Below are 13,819 nucleotides of genomic sequence, written 5' to 3'. Positions count from 1 at the left end.
GAACACTGCTTTCCATAATACTACAAAGCTATAAAAACAGAGAGGACTTTGTAGCATATCGTTTCCTCTCCCAGTAAGGAAAAAGATATACAAGAGTCCTACAATATAAAAGGGACTGGCAATCACAAAGGAACCTATTCACACAGTATTTTGACCACGTGTGAACCAAAGATCATCTCCAAATATTAAACTCGGTCCCAAAAAATCTGTGGATTACTAAAAATATTATGCTCATTGGAAACTGTTGATGCCAGACAGCACAAGTCTCATTTGAAGGCTTACTCTTAATGATCTGATGGAAACCTATTAGAAGAAGCTTTTTAGCTGGATAACAGACAAGCAAGAGGCGCTGCATAGGCAATAGGTAACTCCTACAGCTATGACTGTCATTGTGTGTGCATCCAGCATGATTGATCCAGTCACTGAAATAAATTGTGTTCCTTGTTCTTGATGGAACACACCTGCACATAAACATGGAACAATGAATATTTTCCAGCTTTTAAAAAAAAAAAAATGTTTGAATGTAGAGCAGTAAAAGGTTTTGGGAAGAGATTTGGTTTGGCTCTCATTTTAGGTGAGCTCAATTGCCATGCTGTTGCCTAGAACACCTGAAAAGAAAATGTTTTTCGTAAGAAGAAGGGTTGCTTCCCACCCTTTTCAGTTTCATGAAACATCATCCTGTTGCTGCCTCTCTATTTTTATCCCAGGACCCAGCAGCTGATGAACCATGCCAGAGTTTAATTCTTCAGAGCTGGATGATGCAGGAATCCAAAGGCCTGCATTCAAGCCCGATTTGAACAGGCCAATGCATCTTTAGTTTTTGCTTGGGTCAATTAGTACCCAGTATCAATTTGTACTAATTCCCAGTCTCTGCAGCTTTTCCAGGCCTCACATGCAAATCAGGCCTGGAAGCAAACAACAAGTGAATGACCCAGAAGGCTGGTACGGGGCTGGGCACCATTGTTCTCAGGTCATACATTTCAGTGCTCCATTTGTTCATGTAGTAACACTAAAAAAAGTGACAGGCCACAGAGATAACTATCTCCTCAGGCTTAATTATCGTACCCTTTGTACTGTTCTTGCCAGTGTAGAAAAGAGGCATTCATGGTACTCTCACTACATTTACATTCACTGGATTGTTTTTCTCTGTTTCTGTAAACATAGAGGAAGAAAACTGTAACTCTGGGAGATTGGGAGATTTTTGCTTTTGTAGAATGACAAGAGGTTTTAAAGTCAAATCCTTTTTGTGGTCACAAATTATGAAATCAGAAATCTTTTGGTAACATTATCCTGATGATGGAAAATGACTTAAAAATGTAGCACATCTAGGAGCTGAATCAGGGCCTTGCAAACAAAGATTCAGTCATGGAAATATGAGTTGGATCACACCTGTACTGATCTGTTAATTTAAAACTGAGTAAAAATGGGCTCAAGCTGCAAAACTCCGGTAGATTTCCAACACTCTAGCTGTTCAAGGATGCATTCTTGGATTTGGCTTCATGGGAGTCTATTCTTCATCAGATTAGTAAAATAACCTGGTTTTAGAAGGGCTAATATTACAGACTGAAGTCATGACTGAAAGTGACGGCAGAGAAAGGAAAAGTAGGATAATGAGGAATTTAGAAAAAATATAATTTTAATATAGCTCAAAATTTGGTTTAAATGGGATACAAGACCCGAGAGACTTCTTACATCTCCAGGGCTCCCAGCCCTGTCTGTTCTGGCTATTGTCAGATTGGGCTGGAAGAAGCTGAGGTTTGATATAATGTTTTTTTATACTCTTTTTTAATTATTATTTCACTACATGTATTCAATTGTCGTGTGTAGTATTACTACTGAATGTTCATAATATGGTGTAAAATAGGTGCAAAAATGTTCTTCTGTTTTCTCTTTAAAGGATTACAACTGCCTCTTTCTTAAGGCCTTCTGAAATATTCCTTTTTAGTTAGTTTTTTAAAGATCAAAATGTGTCCTAATTATAGTGTTATGAAACCACAAATCAAACATTCATACAAATTTATGGAGCCCTCCTTAAGGGGATTACATTCTACTTGTATGCAGGGAATAATAAGTAGAAGTGAAAGGAAGATTTTGAATGACTAATTTGATATTATGATTTTGATTAATTTGATGTTTTGTGATTCTTGACTTGTTTTATATGCATATTTATCTTGAAGTAATTAATTCTACACTTTGAAATTATTTGGTCTGGGAGGTACTGAGCTGAACAATACTTAGGAGCTTTAGTAAGAAAACATTAAAACTAGCAACCAAAATTTCTCCAAGGTGTAACTGTCTTTACATTCACTTACCTATAATTTGGGGGATTGTGAATAAGAGCACCATCTAGTGATAATCAATAATATGCCAGTATCATGAAAAGATGATTATTCAGTCTGGACATAAAGGCACACTGCTATTTCACTTAGCAAAGGGATTTGGGGGCTTGAAAGGAATCAGTGTTCTAGTTGTGATTTCCAGTTCAGTTTAATGCCTAGTATCTTCCCCTAGATACTCCTAAACATGCACAAGATATCTAAAGACTAATTTTGGCTGACAGTATGGATACCATGAGATAACACTTTAAAACTAACATTTTGTTTCATAAACCAATGATGTAATTTTATTATGTATTATTGTAACAAAAACCTCCAAGTTTGTGAATGGTTCATTTTATATTGATCAGCATAACATACTTATTCCACTGACTGAGAATTTAGGTGAAACCATTCTAATTTCCTAGCTATCAAGTTTTTTGGAAAGCCAACAATTCTGAAACTTTGGGCTTTTTTCAGTGAAGGATGTCAAAGAGCTGCTCCTCTGTAAGGATCTTAGGCATTACATAGAATTATATGTTAGAATTTGCTTAAAACATCCATGATTAATGATAGTTTTTTTCTAATTTGAAGAATTTTATAAGCGGGTCTTACATTATCCATTCTGCAAGTATTATTTCAGTGTGTGGGAAGATCATTATGAATCTATGAAAATATATAAAGCTATTTATCCCTTTCAGATTATTTCCATATGCATCCTCTGTAATTAAATCAGTGGCTTATGGCAGCTAGTCTTTGAAGTGATCTCTGCAAAATAGGAAAATGTAATTTGTGGAACAAAATGCTGATCAGTCTATTCCAGCCACATCTGTTAAGCTCTAGTAGTTCAGAGATTTCTGTGATGAGAGAGTTCATGCAAAGCAGAAAGTTTCCTGTATTTCTTTCAGTCCAAAGGAAGTTCACTGGAAGTGATGGGCACTATTCTAACCAAGTAACAAGGTTTGAAGTCTGAGGCATTGTTTGCCCACAATTTTCAGTGAATTCACTGAAAGTGATGCTTAAGTAAGTAGCTGTACTTGTGTATTTAAATGAAAGTACTATTGAGAGAATGATAAAAGAAAGCAGAACAAGAATTTCTGGCAGAGAAGACAAGGATTTAGAGAGATAAATAGAGAGATGATCTTTTTAGGACCACCAGTGGTGGTGGTTGAGTAAAGCTAATAAAACTAATGATGTGGTTCCCCTTGATTGCAGTACATCTTGGAAACACCTGATATTATACAGGTATAGACAACCATTATAATTACCGTTGTACAATTCTCCATGTAGATGCTTTTCTTCTGGAAGAAAAGCAGTTTTTTTGCAGGACCCTTAGAGCCTTTCCAAAGTGATGTCAGTTAAACTGTTGAAGATGCATCTACAAGAAGATGCGTGTGCCAACACAAGGAGTTACTGTCTGACTTGTCCAGCCACAGCTGTACCTGCTGAAAAGGTTGCCACCCACAGCTGCTCAGCACTCCTCTCTCTTTCCTCCTCCCTATCCTAACCTGGAGGTTTCTACACTTCAAATCTTATAGATGAGCTCCTCGTACAATTGTTCCCTGAGCTCTCAGGCAAAATGAAGTGAGTTAGCGAAGCCCTGGTATCTAAATTTAAGAAATACCTGCTCATTTCAACCAACACAAGCCTGTCTATTTGCAGAGTTGAAGAAAGCAAGAGGGCAGTTACACGTAGTCCCTTCAACCAGTAAACATTTGCAACTGAGAGATATGTCCATAGTCTAAATTTTCTCCTTAGCTTACACCAATACATTATCAATCCTTTAATAAATGGCCTCTAGTTTCTAGTAATGTCAGTCTAGTACCTATTATTAGCAATCATTTCACTCTCTCATAAATATGCAAACTCAAATGTCTTCAACTCAAGTGAGTATCTTTGTCCTTACAAAGACTTCCAAGACAGCTTGGAAATGAAATGTACAATTACCAAATAACTTGAAGAAAGTTAGTTACTTTGGAATACCCCGAAGACTAAGGTTTTTTGTTCCTTTAAAGGGAATGACTTCTGCTAGACACAGAAAATTGTAGTAAGTGGATCCCTAGCAAAAACTGCTACACCCTTCCCAATGAGGATTTTTATTCATGATATCTGCTTCTAATTAAATAACTGCACTATATTATACATACTAAGGCCCAATCCTTTCGCCTTTGAAGTCAATGGCAAAGCTCCCATTGAGTTCATGGGAAAAAATGTAACTCCTTTGTTAAGGCTTCCTTTAGAGCAATTTCAACTGTTAGGTTTTTTAAAACAAAAATTCAGCTTTACCACCTTTGCCTGCAGACAACAAGCAGTTCCTGATACTCCTTGTATTAGGCAGAGAATAATACTAGGAAGAGAAAATTTGGTCTTATTAAATTATGTTCCCCTGTCATTCCGTTTGTTTTTCTTTCAGTTACTGTGAAGTGCCACAATAGACATATGATTGTCTTGCATTGTCTTTAGTTTAGAAACTTCCTTAAAATTCAATATTGTAGCAATTTATGCTGTTAAAAATATAAAAAAATATTTTAAATGTGGCAGGTTTATACTATAGAGAACATATCAAATGAAACCAGCAGTACGGAAAACCATAGCTTATCTACTTTCTTCATAGTTTTGACCCATCACCAGTTCATCTGCTAATGAATTGTAATATAAAACATGCTTACAAAAAACAAAGCATCCAGCTTCCTAAATGGGACCATATTTCTCAAATGTACTTACAGAAAGGCAAGTTTATAAAATAATGATTCTACAGCTATGCAGTCCAGGATCACATAACTCCTTTGAAGCAAAAGGTTACCCGTGCATTTGATGCCCCATCCCAGATGTAGGAAGGAGATACCAAACACGGAAGGAAACTTGAAGGATTCAAAATACATTTCTGTGGAAGTAGAAAGAAGACTTGTAGACGGTGTTTCCCTGCTAAACGGGAAAATAAGATTGTGCTGTGCCCAGGACTGCATGCAGCTCATGATAGAGAGCTCAGGGTATAAGCCCATTGGCTCTGGCAAGCTTAGAGCTAGGTTTTCATTATAATTTACCTTCCACATAAGCAACAAATAAAGCAGCCACTTCTTCGCTGTTCTTAGCACCCCACTGAGAGCAAGGTGCTGAGGTGTTTTGAAGATTTTTGGCTTTCATGCTCAACACCATGTTGTATTGGCAGGTAACCAAAAAATAGCACTTTGATTTTGGTGCATGCTGAAGTGTTTCAGTTTAAATGTGTATTAGTCTCATCCTAACATCCACACTGACTATGGACTACAGATTCTAATGAAATGGGACAGATGGGAAAAATTACGGAAAAGGAAAAAGAAATCCACTGTGTAACTTGTGTACATTAGGTCTGAAATTTAAAACCTTCAAGCTGATATCCAGGGGGGTTTTTTACTGCCAGTTTCATTCCAGCCAACAAACAGTGCTCATAAGTACTGGTTGCAATCTAAATGTTATCATTTTTGTCCACAGTTAATTCCATGCACAGAATTGTTCCTCTTAAATTTGAAGCTATCTCTGCAAATCGGTTTTATTTTATAGAGTGCTAAGTATTTAACCCATGAAATATGGTCCCTTAAAGTAATTTCTGCTCTAAATATTTCTGCTGTAAATAGGAAGAAGACGGAGTTCTGTATTTGGAAAAAAGCCCTTCCATGATATGCATAAATTGCTAGCTGTATCCTCTCAAACAATCTGACACAATCCTAAAGGGCTTTGTAAACATCATTTCCTGTTGTGATATTTTAATGTGAACTCGGCCAAAAGTCTTACTATTACATTCACATTCACAATAAGAATGCAATGGCAGAAAATACAGAACAATGAAATATAATAATGTCATGCAGTGTATTTTAAATGTTTCCAGCAAAGAAACTAAAAAATTAAGCAAAGCTCTATACAAAGCAGCTAATCTAATTTAGTAGGAATACACTGTTTGGTTTTTTTAGTTTGTTTAGTTTAAATCAGTGTGAATTATGTTGTTCATTCAATTCCATTGAAAACTCTCCTAGCATGAGAGTTGGAAAAGTATCTGTTGGAAACAAGCACAAATGAGTACTACCATGTATCCAAAGCATGCTTGTATTTGCCTAAATACTGTGGAAAGCGTGCCAAAACCAGCTTGGTATGTAGTTCTGTATATCCAAAACAGGGTATACAATCATGTGCTAGTTCAGCCTGCAGTTTTTAAACAACTAGATGGGACTTCAGTACTAAACATTTCCACTGGCACAACAGCTGGAATGCAGAAGTTTGAAACTAGAAAATGCAGACCCCTAACCTTTGGAAGTATATATAAACCTTTGCTGGTAAAGGTGTATGAATTTTTTTCCTCATTATTTTTCTAACTAGCAATGGCAGATTTTCAGGAGCAGAATTATTTAGCAGTGGTCTATTTTAGTTAGATTTTGGGAACTTTAATTTGTTCCTTTGTTTGGCAAAATAAATTAACCTAATCTCTATAAAGCCCAGGTTCTTCCCAGTTTGTCAGTGGAAGTTTTGTCATTTACTTAAATAGAAGCTGAACTATTTATGTGCAATTAATTTAATCTAAACATGCAAAAATGTATTGGTTATTAAATTGGGTCAAGGCTTGTAACAGAGTCAAAATCCTCTCCAGAAAAGATAGAGAAAACCACAGTTTTCCACATAACTCCTTGCAGGATTTTCTGAATATCAGTAAATACCGGCTGTGTCAGATGGTCTGAAGAGTGAATTTGAGAATATGAGTTTGTCCAGGCTGCAAAGACAAACTATGTTTGGAAATGTATTAGCTAGCAAATTTAAACAAACAGTTTTAAATACAGTCCAAGTAAGGCAAGTTGTGTTTAAAATCATGTAGGTTAACTCTAAACTCCCCTCCTTTGCTGCCAAAATTCAACTAGCATGTTTTAAACATGGCTTGCTCTGTCTACTGCTAAAGCATAAAGTTGTATTCAAATTCTGTTTAAAAAGTCAGTTGATACAAATAAAGAAATATCACCAGCATCATGTTAGCTCAGTACTGAGCCTTTACACAGCATACTGAGCATCTTCATTTCAAACACAGTAGCATATATTAAGATCCTACTTGACTATGCATTAACAAGTATATTTTCAGAAGCAGACGGCACCAAAGCTCCAACTCCAAGATGACTTTTAATTTCATCTGGAGATGATCCGAAACACAGAACAGCGTCTTACCTTCATCTTACTAGAAGGATGGTGCTCCTAGGCCATCAGTGCAGAGGCAAGGAGGGGAGTAAAAAACCACTGCTTCAGGAACTGATGGTTTGTACTCATCTGCGTGACTTAGCACTGAAATGAACTAGGAGCACAGGTGTGACACAGCTATATTTGTCATGTCTCAGCTAGAATGTAGTGACCAGAATCTCAGCTTTTGCTCACCTAGTTTTTCTGCCTGGAAGTGTGTGCATTTGCCAATGGTGACAATGTAAGAGCATAACAGGAACTTGAAGTTTCCTTAAACCCAGCAGCTTTGATGTACTTTGTGGAGGAACCAACTGTGTGCTAACACATCTCTCCTATATGTGATAGTGACATGCTTTGCCTTACCTCAGGATCAAAAGCATACCCGTGCTAACATGTCCTGTCCTTTATTTTTTTCCTATTAGACTAAGTGTAAAGGTCAACTTGATGAAAGCTGCTTGGGGTTGTTCTGCATGTGTCAAGTATTTCGGATAAATGCAGGGAGAAAGTCGAACTACCACAACAGAGCCCACCTCTGTATACATCCAGCATTAAGTAACCATATTCAGACATCAGCTTTTCACACTGTTGGTTCAGGTTGTTCCCAAGTCTTTGAGTTTGACTTTCAGTTTCAGGTTCCAATGAATCCAAAATGATGAAACTGAGACTTGAATTGAAATCTGAGCGTTTTGATGGACAAATGCAGCAGTCTAAAGTGACCAGGCAGCCAGTTGTCACATTGACAATGTCATTGTCATTACTGAGCCAAAGGTAAAACTACTGTTTTGTGCAGCAGCAGCAGAAGTCTATTTCAGAAATTGGCAAAATAGTCACAAACTGTATAAGTTTTGCATGAAGCCTAGTTGAGGCCGTTGGATTTGAATTATCAAAGTATTTCAGAGGATTAATTAGGACTATAGTTAACATTTACAAGACAATGGAAAATTGCATGGTATTTGGCATGTCTGGACGTAAGAAAATGTCCATGGTAGAGCAAAAATTTTCAGGATGCAAAATCACATTGGTAAGAGCTTCAAAATATCCATTAAGTTCTTTCAAATAACTTGACATTTTAGAGGATAGGCATTATAATTGTAGTTATGCACTGGCAAACTGGCAAGGTAGAAATTAAAGGAAGGGAAATGTTACTATGTTATTTTTCTAAAAACTTAGTTGAAAAAAGTTGCTGAAAAAGTACATAAAATATGTCAGCACTTAAAAAAAAAAAAGCACTGTGTGTTTCTCCATATGCAACTACATATTGTTCTGCCGCTGATGAATCAGGAGAGATCAGGATGAATGCTCTCATAGATATAAAACAGGACAACATGATCTCCTTTGAAGATACCTTTCTTGCTGAAGTGTATGTATGTAGAAATATCTTTGTATACACTACATATAGACCAGAGTATTTCCGGAACTGACGTGATCTGAATTCAGTAACAAGTGAGGCACCTTGTCTTAATAACATTAGTTACCCCAATGTCTCAAGCGTGAAAACCTGCAGTACAATTGATCATATGGATTTTTAAGCATCTGTTCATTTCTGCTTTTAGGGTACTGATAGGAAAAAGAGGACTGAATTTCCTTCAAAGTGCTTAGAGGCCTGAGTCATGGAACTTACTGCCCTTGAATACTAGAACTATTCGGTTAAGTTCCCAAACTTAAATTAGCAAGACTTTGACAGATGTAAACAATAAGTTCATCAAATTGCTGTTTGTGTAGGTAACAAATATGCTGAGAATAATGTACCTCTATTGCAACCAGATAATTTAATGGTTGAATTATAAATCTAAATCATCTATAGGACAACTCCATTAAATTACCTGTTGCAGAAGAGATGCTTCTTAAAGGGTATAGTTTCATTATATATAACATAGCTGGTATTGTTAAGTATTGGTAGAAAAACTCACAGGACTCTCTTTCAAATGCTAGTCCAGAAAATGATCCATTCTTTTGTACATACAGTTTTTTTATATATTTTAAATTAAAAACTGCAAAGAAATTTAAAAGAAAAAAAATCTATGGTATTCGTAAAAAAAGCATTCTTTCATGTATCTCACAGTGGAAACAGAAAGGACATCACGTGTCACTTTCCTCTTATATATTTTGAATTCTTAGCCATCTAGGGTCACTCTTGTACTGAGACTTCCCAGTGCTCTCCTGCTTTGGGAAAGCTATCCTACAGTGCAATACTGACATGGTTCAGTGTCTTGGTGCATACACAACACAACTGATACAATCACTGTTTTCCTTAGCTTTATACTTCCGATTATCTTTTTTTTTTATGTAACATTCAGTTATTAGATATCATTCTTAGCACAGGATGTCTTTTGACACAGTATTTAAAATAGATTTTTTTAAAAGTCATTATGGTATTTGTGGACAGCATATAGAATATGCAAATTCTTTTTAACTGAAAGTAAATTTTTATGAAGTATTTACAACATTAGTGGACATAACAAAGTAAGTTGATGTACGGAGCCAGGGTTGGGAGGAGGAGGGGTGTTAAACAGTTTGTATGCCTTTACAGAAAACGAGTCAAATGTTTTAAAAATTTACGTTTTGAATAAGAGTTAAAAGTGGACAAAATGATACTTTGTGATACTTTTAAAAAAATCCATTTGTTGCAATCTCACATCTAACAAATTACTGAAATGTCTTGAATCTAATTTAATGATTGTAAAATTATTTGCTGATGAAAATTTCGTATTTTACGTGCTGGTGAGAAAAAATACCGAGATATTTCTTGGGAAGGGTAAAGGTTTGTCTCTACCTCTCTGTTAACACTTTGCATGATAATGGAAGACAATACTTTATACTGCAGGCAAAACTCTCATTGATTTTAGCGGGAATGCTACTTGCATATATGCTTTAAGAGCTAGGCAACAAACGACGGGGGGAGGGTTTACATATTTTTTTATAAACGTAATAAAACAATATTTTAAAAGGCATAAAATGAACTGGTAAAAGTTGCTTCTGGCAGTGAACTGCAGTGACTTATTTCATTAGCTTTAAAAACAGTACGTTGCCTTTATCAAAAGGGTAGATAAGTGTGAATATGGGATTTTTGTATCCTGCCACATTTTCGTGATTATCTCATTTCCCTCCATTTTACATCCCTCTCCCCTTTAGATCTGTATCACAACCACTGCTCTGCTCATGACCGGCGCCTGAGTGCGCTTCGCTCTGCAGCAGTCCAGGGGTGTACCGTGCTCAGGTTGTGTCGGCAACCAGGCGAGCAACTCCTCTGCAGCTTTCCCAGCTCCTGCGAGCTGAGATACCAAAACCAGAAATACGTACTTCTGACAAAATCTCGGTTGGTGTAAATTGGCAATGACCCACTGGTTCCATGGAGCTACATTAGTATGCACCAGTGGAGAAGCTGAACCTTGAACTGAAAAAAAAAACCCCCAAAACCCAAAACAGTTTTTTATGGTGTTTAGGAAACACAAGCTTTGGATTTTGGAGCTCGTAGGAAAATTACTATGCACTAGTTGGGTAATTCTTTATTCTTTCATGACTTACTAGATTAAGTTTTCACGGATAACAGAATAAAAGCTGAAAACCTTGTCTCTCCCCAAAAAAGGTCCCACACCGTGTAGCTGCAGACCCCCCACCTCGCTGCGCCTCAACCTGGCGGTTGTGCCTGACCTGGAGACCCACGTCTGCATGCCTCTGAGAGCCCGGGCTCCCCCGGGAGGACGGCAAAGCCTGCCAGCAGAGTGAGTCCCAAAGAAAGCTGTGGCCTGTCAACTCTAAGTTTCAGGTTTTCAGCCAGATACTAGTGTCAATTTTCAAATCTCATTGATCCTGACCAACTCTTAAGCGTGGAGAAATGAATGATCTGGAACTCATAAAGCACCCAATCCACCATGCTTATAACACTTATATATGCCGATACGCATGTACTCTTACAAAGGGTGTTCTGAAGTATTGTATTACGTGGCCTTTTGTTTGGGTTCATTTGGAAGAAAACAAACTCATGCTTCTTTGATTTTTTTTCTAAAAATGCGTATTATTATTTTTCTAACTTTAGATATATTTTACAGGTGAATTTTCCCATTAGAAGTAAAGCACAACTGTTACCATGTATCTAGGTCTCAAGTCCCAAATTTTAGTGGTAAAACAGAACCCAGACTTAAGCACCACAGTCCAGGATGTGAATATGAAAAAAAAAAATTGTATAGCCCATTTTTATCAGGAAAACTAAAGCTTAATCAGAATCTTGTGTTCAAACTACTGTGCTTTTTACTTTTGGTTTTATGTAATCAGGGCCACTTGCCTTTTACCGTTACTTACAATTTTTTAAGTTCTAGCTACAAGTTTTCACTAGATGGCAGGATTCCACTGTCATCTATTATCAGTGGCTTTACTACAAAGCAACAGTTGCCCATCGGTAGGAAAAAAATTTAGACATGTTCAAGTTTTGTAAAATATAAAAACAAACAAAAACTTAACAGTAATGAGAAAAATGATACATACACTCAATAAATCATAGCTCTGTTACTGAATATGATTAATATTATGGTCTGGAAATCATTGAAAATAATCGTGAAAGATGTTCTTTTCTTGACAGAGGAACTAAAAGGACCTTCTTGTATAAAATGAGATAGACTTACTGTTTCTGCTATTTGTGAAAAAGTTAACTGATCCAGTAAATTAAATTTAACTGATCAATAAATATATCGACAGCTTAAGAAAGTTAGAGCTTAAATAGCTAGACTACTGATCTAAAATACTGTATCAAAGTACAGAAAACTTAACACTCAATGTACTGGATTATCAAGATACTAAAAGGTGATAAGGTACATTTTAATCTCTCTCCCTCAATTTAACAAGGCAGAATTCACTGTATGATGATCAGTCCCAGTATCATTTCAGCCAGTGGTATTTTGCTGACCTCGGAGCTCTGGACAAAATTTGTCCCTCTTGTCTAGCAGAACAGAATGCAGCTCCATATAGTTACATAAGCCTTAATAACTGTGACAATCTTCATTGTTGCCTCAGTGGAGAAGCTGTTGCAATGGAGTGAGCACTGATTTTTAACAAAACTACTTTTAACTATTATTTTTGCAACTTGGGGTTACCAATTCTTATTTTTTATTTATTCTGAATTTCTACTGTCTGTTTTGCTCTTATTTTATACATGAAGATAATTTACGAAGTCTTCAATAATTTTCAGTGTTGCTCATGAAATACAAGAGGGAATGTTTGGCTTCTATTAAAGCTGCTTCTAAGACTGGATAACTTTCCAAACCCAGAGATAACTCAGTGTAATGCTTTCCAGGATTCCCAAAATAGTAAGAACATTTTCTCATGATAAAGCTGTATTTATTCTATGCCTAGAGTAGAAAAAGTATCATAAATAGATGACTGAGACAGCATTTCCTAATATGAGATTCAGTTTTGCAATATGCCGAGTGCATTCAAAAACATACAGCGAATCAAACAGGCGCTGAAAGGCATACATCATTTCACAATTTCAAACCTTTAACATTTAAGAAAATGTTTGCAATACTTGCAAGCTACCAAAAAGTAATCATCCTGTTTTATTGAAACAAACATAATCAGCACCTGTAGAATCTCTGCAAAACATGTTAGCAAATTCAAACAAGCATCACAATAAGATCCACACCAACCATTTCACTGGAAGCAATATATATTTAAACAAACTATTCTCTTCACAATAACATCTGTCTCTCATGATCCTACCTTGGCGATTTGCAAAGGCTGCTTTTGCTCCTTGCCACCTTGCAATCTAAAGCCCCAAGGCGCCCCTCCACTCATAGCAATGCAGAGATAATCCCCTGTGCCCATTTTCCTGGTGCAGTTAGGCAGCATTCATTTACAGAAGAACATGAAAAATTTGTCTTGCAGATGTTCAGCGAGCTGGAGATTTGTCTGCCAGGCAGAGCTGGAGACCCAGAGCACCACACTGTTGCTGCTGCTGTGTACTGCACTAGCAAATGTAGTCATTCAGAAGAATGTAAGAGCTCCCTCGGATCAAGGGCACAGCCCACTCTTTCGTCAGATTTCTACGCTCAGCCCACCTTCAAAGTAAAGTAAGTAACGTTGAGGAAATGCACACAAAGAGACTCGGCCATGAGGCAGAAAAGGCTGTATTTAAACATGACTCTCGTGACAGCTAAATCAAAACAACAGCAAAAAGAAGTGTACATTTCCCAGTGACAATTTAGGATGTAAGTTTACTTTAGTAAATGGTGCCAGACATTTTAAACTCTAATTTACCCACTTCTTGCATTCATACTCCAAACAAAGAAGAAAGCAGAATCTCAAGTGAAACATCATGTACA

At 36.7% G+C, this 13,819-nt stretch overlaps 1 protein-coding gene across 2 annotated transcripts in view; it reads right to left on the bottom strand.

Moving 5' to 3' along the window:
- Nucleotides 1–13,346, bottom strand: part of SYNPO2 (synaptopodin 2) — a 92,091-nt gene extending 78,745 nt beyond the window's left edge. The window contains exon 1 of one of the 2 annotated variants that reach the window (XM_009583933.1): nucleotides 13,218–13,346. In XM_009583933.1, the coding sequence (XP_009582228.1) occupies nucleotides 13,218–13,346 (129 nt within the window). The remainder of the gene's footprint in view (nucleotides 1–13,217) is intronic. The other variant, XM_009583932.1, reaches the window with a different exon arrangement.
- Between the last annotated feature and the right edge of the window lie 473 nt (nucleotides 13,347–13,819).

The sequence above is a fragment of the Fulmarus glacialis genome, unplaced genomic scaffold (assembly GCF_000690835.1).
Source record: "Fulmarus glacialis isolate BGI_N327 unplaced genomic scaffold, ASM69083v1 scaffold27598, whole genome shotgun sequence".
Classification (NCBI taxonomy): domain Eukaryota; kingdom Metazoa; phylum Chordata; class Aves; order Procellariiformes; family Procellariidae; genus Fulmarus; species Fulmarus glacialis.
This window is presented reverse-complemented; position numbering and strand designations above follow the sequence as displayed.